General features: G+C 51.5%; 1 protein-coding gene across 1 annotated transcript in view; it reads right to left on the bottom strand.

Moving 5' to 3' along the window:
* The window catches only part of POLE (DNA polymerase epsilon, catalytic subunit), a 46,152-nt gene that overhangs the window by 14,160 nt on the left and 13,170 nt on the right, over window positions 1-18,822 (bottom strand). The window contains exons 17-32 of the mRNA XM_086681357.1: window positions 15,353-15,481; window positions 15,166-15,268; window positions 14,928-15,074; window positions 14,385-14,530; window positions 12,195-12,343; window positions 11,191-11,283; window positions 10,854-10,998; window positions 7,771-7,928; window positions 7,209-7,404; window positions 5,916-6,130; window positions 3,002-3,104; window positions 2,506-2,586; window positions 2,263-2,385; window positions 1,301-1,513; window positions 840-1,049; window positions 492-635 (exon numbers count right to left, since the gene is read on the bottom strand). Coding sequence (XP_086537483.1) covers window positions 492-635; window positions 840-1,049; window positions 1,301-1,513; window positions 2,263-2,385; window positions 2,506-2,586; window positions 3,002-3,104; window positions 5,916-6,130; window positions 7,209-7,404; window positions 7,771-7,928; window positions 10,854-10,998; window positions 11,191-11,283; window positions 12,195-12,343; window positions 14,385-14,530; window positions 14,928-15,074; window positions 15,166-15,268; window positions 15,353-15,481 — 2,355 coding nt within the window. The remainder of the gene's footprint in view (window positions 1-491; window positions 636-839; window positions 1,050-1,300; window positions 1,514-2,262; window positions 2,386-2,505; window positions 2,587-3,001; window positions 3,105-5,915; window positions 6,131-7,208; window positions 7,405-7,770; window positions 7,929-10,853; window positions 10,999-11,190; window positions 11,284-12,194; window positions 12,344-14,384; window positions 14,531-14,927; window positions 15,075-15,165; window positions 15,269-15,352; window positions 15,482-18,822) is intronic.

Here is an 18,822-nt window from a genome sequence, read left to right as displayed (position 1 = left end):
GGGTCCCAGTTTGTTCTGAGGGAGATAAAACGCTCGAGGACTGGCTGTGGCAGAGGCTGCAGGACGGGACGCACGGAAAGCCACTGAACCGCACGCTTTCACCAAGGGAACCCTGAGGCGTGAGAAGTCTGTCCAGGGAGGCTGCTGACATGAGAAGCGCCTATGGAAACAGACTCCAGCCACTGACACTCGTCCCCCTCGTCCCTCCCCTGCTACACAGACATCGGATGTAAGAGGATGGCACCCCCAGGACACCGGCAACTGCAGCCCCTGAGCGTTCGCTCTGAGCCCGGTGCTCCACAGACACCGTTTCACTCCTCACAGCACCCCAAGAAAGTGCTCCAGCACACCCGGCTCAGCGTCACAGCTCACCAGGCTTTTGCGTCCACAAAGCCCCATCCTTTATGTGGCTCCCTCATCGCTGGGGACACCACCTCAGAGGCGGAGCAGACAGCTGACCACAGTGACCAGCAGTATCTGCTGCCCCGTACCTTGCGGTATGAAGGCCCCTCCTCGGCTTTAGCCACCCGCTGGTTAACATAGAACTGGCGGGGGATGTTCAGCCTGATGCAGTACAAGTCACTGCTGATGACGGCCCACAGCCTGAACAAGCCGGCCTGGCTGGTCTCACTGATCTGGAACGGAGAGAGCAGACCACGTGTCACCTCAACACAAACCGTGTTCACACTCCTGAGTGCTCTCCGGCACCAGCCCCAATCACAGGGCACAAAAGTAACGGAGGGTCCCCAGGATCGTGAGCCGGCCAGACACCCCTTCCCATCGGCTGTGATGCTGCCCTTGGGGGGCATCCCACCCCCCAAACTGATGGCAGTCTGCACCTGCACAATCTGCCACGGAAGGTCCAAAATGCTGCGGGCGGCTCTTTGCAAGAAGCCCCCCAGCCCGGTGGCAGGCCTGTCGCGGACAGCCCCAGGCCGAGGGTCACCCTCTGCCACCTCCAGACGCCGCCTCTTCTTGCGACCCAGGCGCTGCCGGGCCTGCAGCTGCCACTTCTTCTTGTGGAATCGGAGCCAGACCAGCCACTCTTCCTAGGGCAGACGGTGAAGCAAGTCAGGAAGAGGGGGCAGTCAACACAACCCAGGGGCACGCGGTAAAGCAGAAACAGCCTTGCACAGCAACTGCATTAAACAGCTTCCCAGCGCAGGTGTCTCTGGTGAGGACGCCTCTCACCCATGCAGGACCCCGGAGCTACGTAGCAGACTCCACGGGAGACCTCAAGCTACAGCTCGGGCCAGGCTGCTGCCCCCGCCCCCTCCCACCGGCCACGTCGACGTGTCACCTGCGTGGTCCCGAGGGCCGGAGGCGGCCCCAAGATCTCCTGCCAGGGCACCGTCAGCTCCAGGTCCTGCGACTCCCCCTGGCTCTCCCAGAGGACGCGCTTCCTCCTGGTGGCAACAGGAACCACTGAGCGCGGTGGCTTTGCCAGGCCGAGGTCTTCCATGTCCGGAGCACCAAGGCTCTGTGTGCCTTCTGGAGCCTGGGCCACGCCCACCTGCAAAGACCCAGGAGACTGAAAACACCACGATTTCTCAGGAAACTCCACCTCTAGAAATACACATGTGGGATCAAATGAATAGGCTAAGATACTTGTACACAAAGATGTGCATCTACTGACTGATCTGGTTCCGATTTCTAATAGCGAAAAGGTCAAATAGAAAATATCAGTCGAGTACGACTATTTTTCCCTTGTTTGCTCTGGGATTCGCTCCTTTTCGTAAGACAGAATAAAATACTGCAGAGAACAGGTCCTCTCTTTTCCTTCCCAGCCCCCAGTGCTCTAGTTTACAGTGTGCTTTTGGGGGGGGTGGGGAAAAAAACAATAGTGAAAATAAAGTTCACTTTGCATTTCCAGCAGCTGAGAATTTCCTTTTGGCTCCCCTGACTTCAGCTAAGCCCTTCGTTACACTGTCTTTAGTACTGTCTAGTGTTTCTATAGGTTTTTACTTCACAGTTTAGAAAACAGGAGTCCCAAGGCACACTGACGCACTGAGTCCCTGAGCCCAGTTACTGCTCTATTCATACAGAAAACAGTCCTTATCCCTGACAGAAGGCCCAAGGCTTCCTATGCCAGAAGACCCCCTCCCCCCCAGGTGGAAAGAGTTGTCTGTCAGGTACACAGTTCTAGAAAGAAAGAAAAGAAAAGAAACACTCTAGACACTTGAATGGGAGCATCCAAGCCTGGGTCGCATGGGGCCCCCACGAGGCCCGACAGGCACGGCTCGGCGGCCCTGGGCCCGCTACCTGTCTCCGGCCTTCGAGGACAAAAAGCTCACTGATCTTCTTCTGCTTGCAGATGTCATTCTTCTCCAGAAGTTTCTTGTGCAGCCAGTCAGGGTGCTTGACGCGTGGCACCGGGTTCTTCACCTACAAGCAGGTGACACCGATCCCTTACCGATCACTTGTCTGACTGCTGGTAGGGGCCAGGCCCAGGCTTCCATGGCTTCTGAGCCACATCAGGCCCTGTCTGCATGGGCGGGGCCTCACCTGCTGCAGGGCCGCAGGGATTGTGATGATCTTCTGTATGGCACTGCCTAGCCGCTCAATGTAGTAGTCCCAGTCCAGGATCTGGGTGCGCACAAGGAGAAACGTAAGAGGAAAGCAGCAGCAGCCCCGTGCTCCACTCTATACTGAGCACCACACTGAATGCTTCCTGTGTCATACTTATCCCAGCTAGAAATTCTGGGGCAAGAGGTACCCATTTCACAGAGAAGGAAACTGAGGCAGAACACTTAAAGAAAGGACTCCCAGGATGACAGTTAGTAGCTGGCTGAGCCAGCACAAGAACCCTGCACCAGAATCTAAGCGCTGCCCGGCACTAGTTTTTCTGGTTTTGTCCTTAAGTGGAACTACTTCCTCACCCACTGTGTACAGAGAGGAGGACGTCGAGGGTGGAGACTCAGACAGAACGATGACCCGAGTCAGGGATACTGTGCTGTCGACTCCTCCTCCCAAACTTCTCAGTACAGAAGTCAGCACTCACTGTCCGAATATCGAAGTCTTGGAGGGAAGAACTCTTAAGCCATTTCCGGAGAAAATGCTTCCTCACCATGGGCTCTGCCTGGAAAATGGCGAGTGGGATGGCCCTGGGTGAAAAGAGGCACAAAACTCACAAACACGGAAATCTCTCCAACTCTGTACAGCGTTGACCACGTACATGTATTTCACATGGAAATAAGGACTTAGAACCTAGATTGTAACCTCTTTTATTTAATGTCATTGTTTTGTATAAACTACAGCTAATATCTAATGTTTATCATATTCAATAACCAAATAATCCTTCACTGTATTAAAATACCACGGATTAATGCACGATCCCCCCCACTGGTGGCCGTTTGGTCTGTGTTGTTTGACCACTGTTCACAGAGCTATTGCCAAAGCCCTCCCCTAAATTACATATCCGTGTGCGTGCATGTAATTAGACATTTCTAAAATGTTACTCATTGAGTAAGATACAGAAAGGTCTATCTGCTTTCCTGAAAGAATGCGCCAGTTTTCATGGTACTAACAAGGCTACAGGGCAACTGTTAATACCTTTCCTTTCACTGGAGGAAACAGTTGTTTCTGTGATTTTTATAAACACAAAGAAACTTAGAACACAACAAACCCCTGTGCACCTATCACCTAGTCGTATCAAACTTCATGCCTTGCCATTTTACTTCACATTTGAGAAAACAGATACAAGGAAGAGGCCCTGTGCAGCAATCCTGACTGTCCTCACAGAGATAAACATGGTCCCTGTCTTGGCGTTTACCGATCCTACGCCTGCTCCCATACTACTCTCGTCCGTACGTAAGTGTAAACAAGAGCGTTGTCCATGTCTGTAAATTTTATACAGATGGAAGTAGACTGCCTGTGCCAGCCCGCGCATTTACCATGCAGCTGCGATTCAATCGTTCCAATGCCCGCATAGCATTTCACTGCATTAAAAACACATTTGCCCATTTTCTGATTGAGGGACACTACGGCATTCCCAACGTTTGCTATTAAACACAATGTAAACCACAGGGGCAATCATCCAGGACACATCCCCAGACGTGCTCAATTGTGAGGGGAATCAGGCACCATCTAATGCATCGTGCACTGCTGGCTTCTCCAAAGTGACTGTCACAATGCTGTGTACATGTGGGACGACTGGTATTAACACACTTGTTTCCCAATTACAGTGAATTTGCACATCTTTACATGCACTGACCATCAACTTCACTTGCAAATTGCCTGTTCACAGAAGTTGCCTACTTTCTGTGTTGCCATTTTCTTTTTTTATTTAAGAATTTTTTTTATTTAAAAAAATTTTTTTTTATTAAAAAATTTTTTTTTCAACGTTTATTTTTGGGACAGAGAGAGACAGAGCATGAACAGGGGAGGGGCAGAGAGAGAGGGAGACACAGAATCGGAAACAGGCTCCAGGCTCTGAGCCATCAGCCCAGAGCCCGACGCGGGGCTCGAACTCACGGACCGTGAGATCGTGACCTGGCTGAAGTCGGACGCTTAACCGACTGCGCCACCCAGGCGCCCCTGTGTTGCCATTTTCTTAATGATACACAGCAATCCTGCATTTTACTCTCCATGTAATCTGTTTTAGCCTTACACCAAATTCCTTCTTTTGTTAGAACTCTGGGAATTTCTTTTTAAGGAAATATTTGCTGTGTTTCATTCATTTGCTCCCCACCCCCTCCACTCCAGACCTTCCCAGTGTAGGTGAAAACGCGGATTACTGACGTGTCTAGCTTTATCAGTTACCTACTGCTATATTACAAACCACCTCAAACTCCATGGATCGAAACAGTAACTGTTTTGGCTTATGAGCCTATGATTGAGGTGGTTCTGCCCGGGGTCACTTGTGTGGCCACTGTGGCTCCCCTGCAGGTGTGGCAGCTACTGCAGTTACCTGGTGCTGCCTCTGCAAGGGGCCTCCAGCAGGCTGACCAGGCAGCCAAAGGGCAAGAGCAGAAGCATGAGGCCTCCTGCAACCAGGGTTCACTCCTGCCACATTGCACAGGCCGCAGCAAGTCACGACTGCCCAGACTCTGTGCAAGGGAAGGAGTGTCACGGGAGGAACGAGGCCCTGTCACAAATGGTCACGGAAGCACTGCTGTGGCCATCTCTGAAACATTTTCTCTTGTTGGTGCTTAGCACTTCCTCCATCTGCCCGATGTTCTCAAGGCTTGTCCGCGGAACCACTTCTAGTCCCTGAGCTCTTGGTGGGAAATTCTGCCGTGGTTATACAATGATTCGCAGGAAGAAAACCTATTGTTCTAGAAATCCATGCCCTCAACACAGTTTTTTCCTGTTCCATTCACACGGTCCCTGCACGGTTCAAGCAGCCTGATGAGCGACAGGGTGACAGGAGAACCACTGCTGACCCCGAAGATTCCGTAGTTGGGAGTGGAAGATGCCGTCTGACAGAACCCTTTGCTGTCACGCTGAACGTGTTTCAGAAGCTGGAAGACATTTCTGTCTGTCGGCAAAGAGAGCTGAGGCTGCAGCATTGGCAGTGCCATGGAGCCTCGGATGCTAGAGCATTCTGTGCAGCTCGCCAGAAAGACCTCTCCAGCCAGGGTGACAATGGTCTCCTCAAGGGTGTGAGTGATCCAGGGCCTGCCCTAGACCTCAACCGAACTCTGTGATAGCTCCCATCATAGCAACCCCCGCTCCAATACACTCTCACATCTCTGTGCCTGCTGACTGACAGGGCACCCTCAGTCTAGGCCCCCACAACCCAGGTTCTGCAGGGGACCAAAGCCCAGTCCCTGTCTTCCACTCCTGACCATCCTGCTCTTTACAAGGAAGCTGACATCGCTACAAAGGGACAGAGGTCCCATAACAGACTCAAGCTTCCAACCCGAACGTCCAAGACCGTACGGAATCCCTTCCTTAACCCCAGGAACCCTTACCTCTCTGTGACTGGAGAGCCCTCGGGCTTCCGGGAGATGATGTAGCGGCAGCTCAGCCCCGCGTCCTTCACCATCTGATCCCCCAGGAACTCAGCCAGGCGTTTGGCCGTGCTGATAGACGTGGACTTCTGCTCCCCATAATCTTCCAGCTTCCGAGACATGGAGCGGTTCTCAGAGATCAGCTCAAACAGCTCAGAATCAGGCATGTTCGCGGCCTGGAGAGGCAACGAGCAGATCACACAGAAGGAACAGAGCGCTCTCCCAAGCTCACTGGTACATCTCCCCCGAGTAGCGAGCTTCTCCAGCCTGATGGGCTGAAGGCAGCGGTACAACACGGTTGTCTCATGCCAGTGAGTAGCAATGCTACAAACCCACACACAAAACCTTAAATTCCATTTTGTCGAACTATGTGGAAAACATTAAAAGACATTTACTGAGCTACTGACACCAAAGTTAACAGAAAAAGAGGAAAGACAGAATTAGTGATATTTTTCTCCTAAAACAAAAAGAAAACTAGGGAAAGGAGGAGCCAGGAAAAAGGAGAGACACTAGCCCCCTGGAGAGCCATGGGACTAAGAAGGGAGGAGTCAGAGCAGTCTGAGGACAAATAGCTATATCTGTACCTGTGCACATGCACCCCTGACCCCCCGGCCCTGCTGTCCCATGTGCACACATCCCTGACCCCCCAGCCCTGACATCCTGGAAGATTTGTTTGGATCCTGTTTCCTGTGTTTTTCTCTCTTGGTGCTTACTGTCATGTATGGGCCAACTCTACAGAACAAGACAATATGCCTCAAGCTGCAGCAGCCCACAAAGCAAAGGAAGCCAGAAAAGTTCTAGAATATCCATCCCAGTATTCCTTTCGCTTAGAAAACATTAAAATAGTGAAAAAAGCCTATATGATACCCAACATTTACAGATTAAATTAAGTAGTGCAAACTTGACAAACACAGACTAAAGAGTAACAAATAATGATAGATCCCATGAGAAGGTATGTTGCAAGGTAAGCCAACACTGTCATTTAAATTGTAGAAATTGCATATTCATTAACAGGGCCTACAAAGTAAAAAAAAATCAAAGAAACTGATGGGATCACTGGTAAAGTTTTCTCTTACAAATCCTTTCACTATGCTAGGTGCCTCCTTCCTGGAATTCTGTCACTGGGCACAGGGTCCGACCGAGAGGGACTGAGAGGCACCGACTATGAAGCCCTGTTTCATCAGAATCAGCCCTGACTCACCCTGTTCGCCAGGAGCCTGCAGGACCCTCACGGCCAGGTGGAGGGCGGCTCACCTTACTGTACAGCACGTCCAGCCAGTAGTCAGCCACCTTGGCGACGGAGCCATACACTTCTTCTAGGGTGCTGCCCTTGAGGAAGGCCTCAAACACTGAGGACTGGAAGATTTTAATCAGCTGCAGCTCCCCCCGGCGTTTGATCTCGAAGCCCTTTAGCTCAGCCAGGGAACCGTCCTCGTTGAAGACAGCATATCTGGAATCATAGGCGAGCCCAGCGGTGAATGGGGGCCTGGGATGCTGGCTGTTAGTCACTGGCTCTCCACCTTCCCCTTCCCCGTCCAACCCTCCCCTCCAGCATGTACTAGACAGCAAACATCTCCCCACCCTGAGGTTCATATTTCTGACATAAAAACAACATAAGAGGCTGCAGCCTGTAGAACGAGAATCTAGCAGGTGGAGAGCAGAGATGGCGGGATCTGTGTTGGCGACAGCTTTCCATACTGAAACAAAAAGGTCAAGAAACAGAAGTAGTCCCATCTGGCCTCCTGGTCCACTTCCCGGATGGGTTGTTAAATCTCATTCATTTTCTCCCCAAGCACAAAGGCTGTGGGATTCCTACCTCTTCTTCAGTTTCTTGCCCTCTTCCTTGGAGGCTGGAAGGATCATGGCAAGGTAGGGTCCATCAACCTCAAAAAAGATGCTGTTCTCTGAGCGGGTGACATAGGTGAGTGAGGCTGGCTCAGTCAGCTCCTGGTACTGATCATTGGTGAAGCCTTCCTGCATAACAAGAGGAAGTGGAGGCAGCTTCACTCCTGACCATCCAAACCTCAAAGGGACTAGTTGCCTGTGAGGACTGACCAGACCAGCGAACTGGGTTTCTTCCATACAGTGGACACCACTCAGCCAGAGAAAGAGGCCAAGTTGTGACATGTGCCAGAAGTGGATGAACCCAAACACATTCTGCCAAGCCCAGAAGCTTATACACCTTGTTTCCATTCACAGGACATTCTGGAAAAGGCAGAATTAGCGTTGCAAAGGAACACACTAGGTAGCCAGGGTCTAGGGGAAGAGAGGGAGAAAGGCTGGTGATAGAGGCAGCACTCGGGAACTTCTGAGGGGTGGAACTTTTCCATGTTCTCTGCGGTGGTGGAAACAGGACCCTGTGTGGCTCAAAACCCACAGAACTGCACTCTACGAAGCGTGAATTTTACTGTAAGCAAATTAAAAAGCATCCAACCAGGATGTCGGGCAACCCCAAGGGAAACTGCAGACTGGGACAAACAATCCCACTGAAGGGCCGGCTTCAGTCACTTTGGCAAACCTGGTTGTGACGAGGTAATACAGACTAAAGACAGTAGCAACTATACACACACACTGTGCCGTAGTCGGTTAAGTTTACAGCACACGGCGGCACGATCCTGAAGCCGTTTTACAATTTTACACACACACTAGTGAACAAATAAACATATTGAGAAAATGAGGGACAGGCTTCTCGCTGCAAGAGAAAGAAGTGACTAACGGAAAGGGGACTAGATTGGGGCTGGACATATAGATGTAGACTCGTGTCCTTTATGTACATACGTATGTTTTTTAAATGTTTTGAGAGAGAGAGCGCGCGCGCGCACGTGCGTGTGACAGAGAGTGTGAGTGGAGAAAAGGGGTGGAGAGGGAGAGGGAGAGAGAATCCTAAGTAGGCTCCATGCCCAGTGCACAGCCCAATGTGGAGTGTGATCCCACAACTCCGGGACCATGACTTGAGTCGAAACCAAGAGTCGGCCACTCAACTGACTGAGCCATCCAGGCTCCCTTTGCATTTCGTACTTTAAAGTGCACACACAGGGGCGCCTGGGTGGCTCAGTCAGTTGAGTGTCCGACTTCGGCTCAGGTCATGATTTCACGGCTTGTGGGTTCGAGCCCCACATCTGGCTCTGTACTGACAGCTCGGAGCCCAGAGCCTGCTTCTGATTCTGGGTCTCCCTCTCTCTCTCTGCCCTCTCCTGCTCATGCTGTCTCTGTCTCTCAAAAATAAACATTAAAAAAAAAATTAAAGTGCACACACAGAGAAATAAACCTAGATGCATGCGTGGACAGGGCGATCAGGCATATACATATCTCCTAGCTCAGTCTGAGAACAGCTAGAAGCAGTTACACCCAGCAGCAATGAGCATCTGCACTTGACCTTGGTTTCCAATACCCTCTCCAATAAAAGGAACCTGGTTCCTCAGAGAAATGGCGGATTCCAGGGTGAGGACTAGGATAACCAAGATGAGGCTAGAGTGCCTTCAGGACCAAGAAGTAAGAAAGTGCTAAAGAAATAAATTAAAAATGCCCCAAACCCGAACCACAGACCAGGGACATGTGTCAGGAATACGTAGGCAAATGTGAAGGAGGCCCTAGCAGCCCAGGAGGAATGAGCTGAGTCACAAAACACCAGGGCAGGCCTGGGTTGTAACCCAGTCTAACCAATATCGACGACGAAGAGAACTGCTGAGTGGAAAGAGGGGTGATACGCTTCCTTATAGAGGGATTCCAATAAATGTACCAGGACTGTGGGAAAGCGGGAGCCACCATTGGGGAAAGTCACCGCAGAACCACCGTCACTCAAACCAGTGAAAATTAGGGAGACACAGGACATCTGCACAGTCTCAAGTATCTCCTCTAGGGTTCTTCAAGGCTCTGGTGGCTTTAACACATGGCCAGACTCTCTGACACCCCTGCCCGCCGGCGTAGGCTCAATGCCTCGCTCCAGCAGCAGTACAGGGCGGGGAGACCGCAGCTGTGCCCGGTGACCAGAAGCGCAGACCCTGACACCATGCAGCCAAAGAATGAAACACGGGTCATATCGCTAGCATGCCTTAAAAAATGCAAATAGGGGCGCCTGGGTGGCGCAGTCGGTTAAGCGTCCGACTTCAGCCAGGTCGCGATCTCGCGGTCCGTGAGTTCGAGCCCCGCGTCGGGCTCTGGGCTGATGGCTCAGAGCCTGGAGCCTGTTTCCGATTCTGTGTCTCCCTCTCTCTCTGCCCCTCGCCCGTTCATGCTCTGTCTCTCTCTGTCCCAAAAATAAATAAACGTTGAAAAAAAAAAAAAAAAATTAAAAAAAAAAAAAATGCAAATAATCTCATTTGATAAGATACAACAAACATGATAAGAAACAACAAACCCAAATGAGGGGCAGCCAACAAGACACCTGAGCAGGGTTTACTGAAGACAGGGTGCTGCCAGCCTGGGGGGACTAAGAAGACAGGAGCCCTGGAGAAACCGGGAAATCCAAACAAAGACTGTGGCTTGGTTATGGGGCTGCGCCAACGTGAACTTCTTAGTTCTGATAAGCGTACCACGGTTTATATATGTGAACTAACGTTAGAGGAAAGAGGCTGAAGCACATATACAAATTGCGTTTTACTTTTAAAACTTTTCTGTAGATCTGAAGTTACTTCAAAATACAAACTTAAAAGCGAAATAGTCTGCTGCTTTCCTACAGGGAACACAGACTCACTTGAGTGTGAGCACAGCATTTTCTGTATAGATCCTCAGGCTACAGAAGAATCTGAACGGCGTCAAGCAGGGTGACGTGACGTTAGGAAGGGGAATGCGCCAGTGTGACAGCCGATGCAGTCCCCCCCCCGCAAATCCCCATCAGAGTAGAGACGTTAAGAACCCAGGCCCAGAGATAGCAGGCCCTCCCTGGAGACCCAGGCTCACCTTGACCATGATGTTTAACATGGCCCCAGGGTAGGAGATGGTCACCTTGGGTTTTTTTACACTGGTCGTCTTGATGACAAAGTTTTCAGGGAAGCTGTTGGGCAGGACGCACCATATTCCGTCTGTGTCCAGCTCTAAGGGCCTCCTTTAGAAAGAGAGAAACGAGGCCACGTGGATGCTGGACCATGGCCTCCATGCAGGAAGTACCCAGTGTGAAGGCCCTTCCAGGCCGTGGACCCAAAAACACAATGCCCACATGCTCACTCCCCGTCTGTGCCCCCCAGCCTTCCCCCACAGGCTGTCCACTCCCAGCAGCTGACCAGAGCACAGAGCTCACCCGATCTGCTCGATCAGTTCCCGCGCCTGGGTGATGATGTTGGCTCCCGTGAAGCAGACAATGCCTGCCATCTCCATGGAGTACCAGCGAGCCCTGAGGAAGACAGTCACAGCCTGGGGGTGAGGTGGGTAGGGCTCCCCACAAAGGGTCCTTAGAGGAGGTCAGGAGGACACCACACAGGGGACGTCTGAAGTGGGGCAGGAACCGTGGCAGCACGGGGCCGTGCTGAGGACACTCCTCCGCCCTGCTTCAGGGTGTGGGGCTGGAGGCGGCATGCTCTCTCGGTACCCGCCCAGATGGTCCCGTGCCCCGCCCCCCCTCCCACGAGCCCTCTCCCTCTGTCCCCAGCTCCACCTCGTGCCTTCTCCATCTCCCAGACCCGACGCTCATCCTCCGACTTCTCAGGGAAAGCACAGGCCCACAAACACCCTCAACTCCCCACCAGACACCCGCCTCGTTGCCCCCAAACCAGGTCTCACCTGCAAGGTCGGGCGCCCAGAGGCCGGCCCCACTTTCCTCCCCCTCATCCAAACCCAACAAACCCCAGCACCCCATCGCTCTCCTCCAGAGCCTCCATGCTGCTGCTCCTCACGACCCTGCCCACGGCGGCCAGGCCTCTACAGCCTGCTCTCCCCAAGGCCCTCACCCACCTGGCTGTACATCTCCATCAGAAAGAGCATCCATCTTGGCTTTCAGACCCCCCCGCTCCTGGCCATCCTGACTTCTCAGACAGCTTTACACCCCCCATGGCTCACGTGGTGCTTTTTCAGGACGGCCTACACCCTCTACAGCCCCCAAGTTATGCCATTCACCAAGTCACATAAATACACTGGAAACTGCCAAATCACCGTCTCCAGCCCAAGACATTCCGACAACACGTCTGTGGTACCGATCCCTGGCAGTCCAGACACTCTGGGTCAGCGCAGCCGGACGCCCCCACCCCCGCGCCCGCCCCGGCTCTCCCCCCGCGCTCCACGTAGTGAGGCCCTCGGCCGGGAGCCCACCCTTTGCGCATGACGTAGCCGTAGAAGGAGTTCAGGATGCACTTGTGTGCCAGCTGCAGGGAGTCGTACAGGACCTCCATGTTCTTGCAGCGCTTCACTTCGGCGGCGTCGCCCACCTCCACGGCCGCAGACAGCTTCTTCTTCCACACCTGGAACCACACGCGCACCGATCACCAACTCGGCTCCTCCAGCTCAGTCTACAGTCCACGGCCCGGCATTCTCATATTGTGAAAATGTCAAATCTATAGAAACCTTCAAAATCCAATACAAGTGAAGACTATAGACACATCCGGAAAAACAACCGTTGATGCTCTGCCACGTTTCCTTATCCCGTTCTCTCTAGTGGCACAGCCAGATGAACAGGGCAGACATCGTGACCGACCCCCTAGAGACTCCAGCACATGGTTTCTTTTTTTTTTTTTTAATGTTTATTTTTGAGAAACAGAGCGACAGCGCGTGCACAAGCACACAAGTTGGGGAGGGGCAGAGCGAGAGGGAGACACAGAATCTGATGGAGGCTCCAGGCTCTGAGCTGTCAGCACAGAGCCCGACACGGGGCTCAAACCCACAAACCATGAGACCCTGACCTGAGCCGAAGTCGGACGCTTAACTGGCTGGGCCACCCAGGCGCCCCAAGTGTCCAACTCTTGATTTCAGCTCAGGTCATGATGCCAGGGCTGTGGGACAGAGCCTGTGTTGGGCTCCTCACTGAGTATGGAGGCTGCTTAAGATTCTCTCTCTCTGCCCCCCTCCTGCGTGCGCTCTCTTTCTAAAAAAAAGTAATAAAGTAATATAAAGAAAAAAACAATTCAGATATTTGTTGAATGCCTACTATGTGCCTGGTATTGTGTAGACTCTGAAGAACAAGACAGACACTTTTAGTGCTTGTCTGAAAAGAGAGAGAGAGAGAATAAGTAACTTAATAGTTAATTAACATGAAATGGTTTGGCAGTTCCTCAAAAGGTTAAAAACGGAATTAGCACATGACCCAGCAATCCCGTCTGGGTGCACACTCAAAAGAATGACATCAGGGACTTCAAGAGATTTGCACACCCACGTTCACAGCGGCATTCTTCACAGTGGCCAAACCGCGGAAGCAACCCAGTGTCTGTGGACAGGGGGCGGATGCACATGATGTGGTGCGTACACACAACGGAGAACCATTCAGCCCCCGACAGGAGATTCTGACACCCGCGACTACATGGACAAACCCGGAGGACACGACGCGAAGGGAAAGGAGCCGTCATAAGAGACAAACACCGCATGAGTCCACTTCCGTGAGGGCCTAGAGGAGTTGGACTCAGAGACCGAAAGTGGGATGCGGGGCTTGTGGTTAAATGGTGCCGAGTTTTAGTTCTGCGAGATGAAGAGTTCTGGCAAGGGCCGGGGGTGGTGGCTGCATAACAGTGTGAACGTACCCAACGCCACAGAACCGTGCACTTAAAAACGTTAGGTTTTATGTCGCGTATCTTTTACAGTGATAAAGTCTACCAGAGCAGGGACCTTACTGAGTCCAACAATGAAGGAAGGTCTTTCAGGGAAAAGAACCCCATTTGCTTAAGTATAAAGCTACGATTTGTCATGACAACTGAAGTGGTATGTGTCTTCCCTGATCCTCCTGGATGAGCCAGGCCAGTAAATCACCCGAATCTGTCCCCATCGGAGGCTGGCAAACTACGGCCATATGGCCAATACCGTGCTCATGCAGCCTCCGCTTCTGCTCCGCTGCTCACCTCCCTGCTGCAGCGGACACGGCTCCGTTCCTATCAAATTTTATTTATAAAAAGTCTGCCCACCCATAGTCAGCTGATCCCTGCTCTAAATAAATATTTCAAAAGCAATCATTCAAAATAGTTTCAAGGCCTCAGGCCCTTAAATCCTCAAAACTAAAAATAACCGAGGGGCGCCTGGGTGGCTCAGTTGGTTATGTGTCTGACTCTTGAGCTCATCCTAGGTCTTGGTCTCCAGGTCATGAGTTCGGGCCCCTCGCTGGGCTCCACACTGGGCATGAAGCCTACTTAAAAACAAGAAACAAACAAACTCAAAACTGTGCATTCAATTACTTTCCAAACGCATGAGGCTGGGAGCCACACATCCTAACTGGGGAAGTCATGACTGTCCACACAGCACCAAGCAAGGACTCTCCTCTCAGAAACTAGACTGTTCTGACTTCACAAAGGTCAGACTCGCCTTGTGGAGACCCTTGAACTCATAGCGCCTGTCCCGGAAGGCGCGCACCGTGTCCACATAGAAGGAGTTCTCCCGCTGGCAGATGGTGGTGAGGCGCTCCTCCACCCTGGTCACGTGGATCTTCTTGTAGGCCTTCCGGCAGTAATCTGCGGCACAATCGAGAGCAGGGAAGCATGTGAGACCCCAAACAGGAGATAGCTGGGCCACCTGTACGTAGCCAAAGGAAGTCAGGATAAGGCCGACACCAACAAATGAAGCTTCCCAGGTCAGTACGGAGGAGCACGAAACTCAGAGAGACGGTGCTGGTTTATCCTATCGAAGGACAGCCCAGTGTGAACGGGCCAAATTCGGCAAGAGCCCGGGAAACAGAATTCATCATCCGAACATTTACTGAGGGAGAAATAAGGAAAGGGAAGCTAGGAAGAGATAGTTCACAGTGATCTCATCTCTCATCTAGTGCAACATCTAGTTTAGATGACATCAAGCTGTGACATACCAGAAAGGCCCAAGTCAGAGGAACCACAGTGTTTGGAAACCGCTCACCTGACAGCCTCCGCTTCTCATATTTAGCCTGCTCCTCGCGGGACAGCTCGTGAAAGGCCCGGGCTGGGCCCTCTGCAGTCAAGGGAGGGAACTTCTCTGACTCCAGCTGGTGCTGGATCCGATGGTACTCGCTGCGACTGGCTGGCACTAGGAGGGCGACAGAGGAGAGTCTGTGACAAAGACCTATGCACCCGCTGCCTGCTGAGCCACCCGGCCCCTGCCCCTGGGTCGCACTCACTGAACTCGCCCCTCCACTGCCAGGCCATCTTCCTCTGGCAGTCTGCTCCAGGCTTGTTGAAGTCACAGGCAGCACAGGTGGCCTCGTCCACCACGGCAGAGGGCTGGGGGTGGGGAGGGTGGGGGGAGGGCAGCAGTTAGTATTTGGGCAGAAAAGAGCTCGATTCTGACAGGGGAATCTGTCTCACCTGCAGGCGGTTCGTCAGGATGATGTTGGGGTACATGGCCCCCACATCCAGGTGGTAGATAAGGGGACACTCGATTCTGTTTGGGACATCTTTCAGGGAGGTGAGCTTGGTCTTAATCTGATCACACACCTATGGAGAAAGGAGAAAGACTGTATAGACAGTAACAAAGCAAGCACGTGGGTCCCAGAAGGACAGCAGACGCTGGCCACCAATGCTAGGTCCGGGAGGTACAGGAACCTCACAAGGAAAGAACCCTAAGGAGCACAGCATCTCGGGAAGCAGCAGCCTCCACTCCAGAGGACCTTTTGGGACTGGGAGAAAACTGAAAGACTGTGGCCTCAGATGGCAGGGCCCACCCACCAGCAAGGTGTAAGACCCAGCTCGAGTATCAACAGCACCCTTCCTGGGTGCCCTGTGTGCATGCACAGTGTGGACATGTGATATCCTTGCCTCAGCAGCCCCTCACCTGACACATGAGAGGCTCAAGAGCTTAGCAGGGGCTCAAGCACAGGCGCCCTTAGCCCAAACGCCACACTCTGAACCTCAGTGCTAGATGGTCCCCAGCATTACTTTACAAACCGATGAATGAGATTTGTTTCCAGCCAGAGGTTAAACTGTTATCTAAAAAAACCCTCCTGGTACCTAACACCTAGATATCCTGCATGAAATATGAGGACTATCCCTGTAAATGCAGAACTGAGTTTCTAAGTTACCCCAGAGGGCAAGAGCGAAGAGTAGACTCAAAACCAGAGCAGAGAGCTACATCAGCAGTGGCCTGGCAGAGGCCAGGCTCTGGGTCGGGGTCTCTAGGACCACTCCCAGGTGCAGTGACTCACAGTGCAAGGACACAGAACTCAATCAGCAAAGGGGAAAGGCATTGGGGCAAGGTCAGGAGGAGGTCAGGCTCAAGCTGGGATGAGCTTAATTCTCCCGGCATCAAACCGGGACATGTGCCTGATGCCATCTTGCTCATGGACCCAGTGCCCAGAGTGTTCACTGAGCACTGGGCACCTGGGCACCTTGGCCCACACACACCCAAACCACACTCCCAGGAGGGCAATGCTCCGTGTGAACAAGTGTCTGCACGAGTGAGCGAAGTTCAGGAGGGACTCCTGTCCGAGAAAGGAGAGAAACCTCCCTCCTGAGACCCGAGCTCCCGGCCTCACGAGCAGACCTTTCCGAGGTCGGCTGCCTTGGCCCAGGGTGTGTGCACTCCCGCACGGTTCTCGTGCCTCCTCAGGGACAGGAAGCCTGCACACAACAGGGGGACGATACAGAACCCCCCAAAAAGGCAGGACCAACAAAGGCCACCTCTGTGAAAGAATAAACTACAAGTCTGCTCACCAAAATCACATCTCCTCTGGGCTGCACATCTGGCACCGCAGGCTAGTCCCTCTAATAAGTGTGGGGTTTACGTTATACTCCACTGGATCTGGGAACCCTCTGGCCCAGGAACCAGGTGACAAGGGACCCCGGCCACAAACAACCATCAAAGTAACTGATGGCCCCTGAAGGGCTGCAGGAGACTCCCTGCTGAATACAAATTCACATCCCAAAATCACAGAGCGTGGGAAGAAACACCCCCATGACCAACAGCAGACACAGGGGGAGGAGGCCGAGAACCCGAGAGAATAAGCCTCCCAGAGTAAACGTGGGGAAACTAGCACAATTAAAAATACTAAAGACCAAGCCCTAAATAAAACAGGGAGAGAAAGAGTCCACTTTTTTTTTTTTTTAATGTTTATTTTTGAGAGAGAGACACAGAGTGCGAGTGGAGGATCAGAAAGAGAGGGAGACAGAACACAGGTGGGTGAGGGGCAGAGACAGAGGGAGACACAGAAGCAGAAGCAGGCTCCAGGCTCCGAGCTGTCAGCACAGAGCCCGATGTGGGGCTAAAACTCACAAACGATGATCAGACCTGAGCTGAAGTCGGATGCTTAACCAACTGAGCCACCCTGGTGCCCCTAAAACTAACTGTCTTCTAATGGTCATATATTCACTCTCCCAAAACTAATACCTGATTACGTCATAACATTAATATGTACTTATCTGGTAAGTTCATTCTGCACAAAACATACACATCAGAACTGGAGAATTAGTATATTTAGAAGTTAATCTAATGACTCAGGAAACCTCTGGATGGGACCAGATAATAAATATCTTAATTTAGGTTTTGTGGCCACACAATCTGTCACAATCTTTTTTTTATAACATCTTTAAAATGTAAAAGCTATTCTTAGCTTGCTGGTTACACAAGCCTCATGGGCTATAGTTTGCCAACGTCTGTTATAGACATTTAAGAATAGAGAAAACCAGGGGTGCCTGGGTGGCTCACTTGGTTAAGCGTCCGACTTCAGCTCAGGTCATGATCTCACGGTTTGTGGGTTCAAGCCCCACGTCGGGCTCTGTACTGACAGCTCAGAGCCTGGAGTCTGCTTTGGATTCTGTATCTACCCCTCTCTCTGCGCCTCCCCTGCTCTCTCTCCTCTCAAAGATAATGAACATTAAAAAAAAAAAAATGCTTAAAAAAGAATAGAGAAAACTAAAAAACATCTGAATACATACGAAGACTAACCAGGAGAGTAGCCATCTTTTTTTTTTTTTTAATGAAATACGTTAAATTTGGAAGTCATATTAGAAAAATCATTTGAATGAAAAATTGCCTTTAGTATTAAACTCCTTAAGGGGCGCCTGGGTGGCTCAGTTAAGCATCATTCGACTCTTCATTTCAGCTCAGGTCATGATCTCACGGTCGGGAGATCAAGCCCCGCGTCAGGCTCTGCGCTGTGTGTGGAGCCTGCTTGGGATTCTCTCTCTCTCTCTGCACCCCTACCCCTGCAAGCTCTCTCTCAAAAAACAAAACACAACAACAAAACATTCCTTAAAACCCTCCAAAGTAGTCAAAATAAAAAAACACACCAAAAATTATACAGCAACAATGACTAAAAGGAAGAATGTTTATCATATACAACAAAAAATACCAGAAGTATTAACATTTGTTCCTAGTTGAATTTTAAGCAAATCAATCATTTGAATAATCACTCCATCCTTCTCCACCCTGAGGCAGGTCCTGAAATGCCAATGAGGAGGCCCACGGAGACAGTCCAGGTAAGAGGGGAGGGAGACACAGTTCCCACGGAACACACCTGCGCTGCCGAGATCCCCGGCTGGCACCTCCCATCAGCATCCTCGGGATGAGATGGTCCCTCGGGAACAAAGAGATGAGTCCAGTGCCCTCTAGAACACACTTTAGAAACCGCGAAGGAGCCATACTCCGTCCTCTAGGAGCCTAGTGCTGGATTCACCAGGGTGTCTAGAGTCCCTCCAATCAGCATATCTTTGTTCTCACTCATTTCACTGTTTCTTCAAGTTGAAAGTGTGTTCCTTCTAAGGTGTTAACTCACATTTGTTCTTTAGCCTAGCCACTCTTCTAGATTGTTCTTAGTTCCTTTTTTTTTTTTAAGTTTTTT

The sequence above is a fragment of the Puma concolor genome, chromosome D3, assembly GCF_028749965.1.
Source record: "Puma concolor isolate L17-30 chromosome D3, mPumCon1.1.hap2, whole genome shotgun sequence".
Classification (NCBI taxonomy): Eukaryota; Metazoa; Chordata; class Mammalia; order Carnivora; family Felidae; genus Puma; species Puma concolor.
This window is presented reverse-complemented; position numbering and strand designations above follow the sequence as displayed.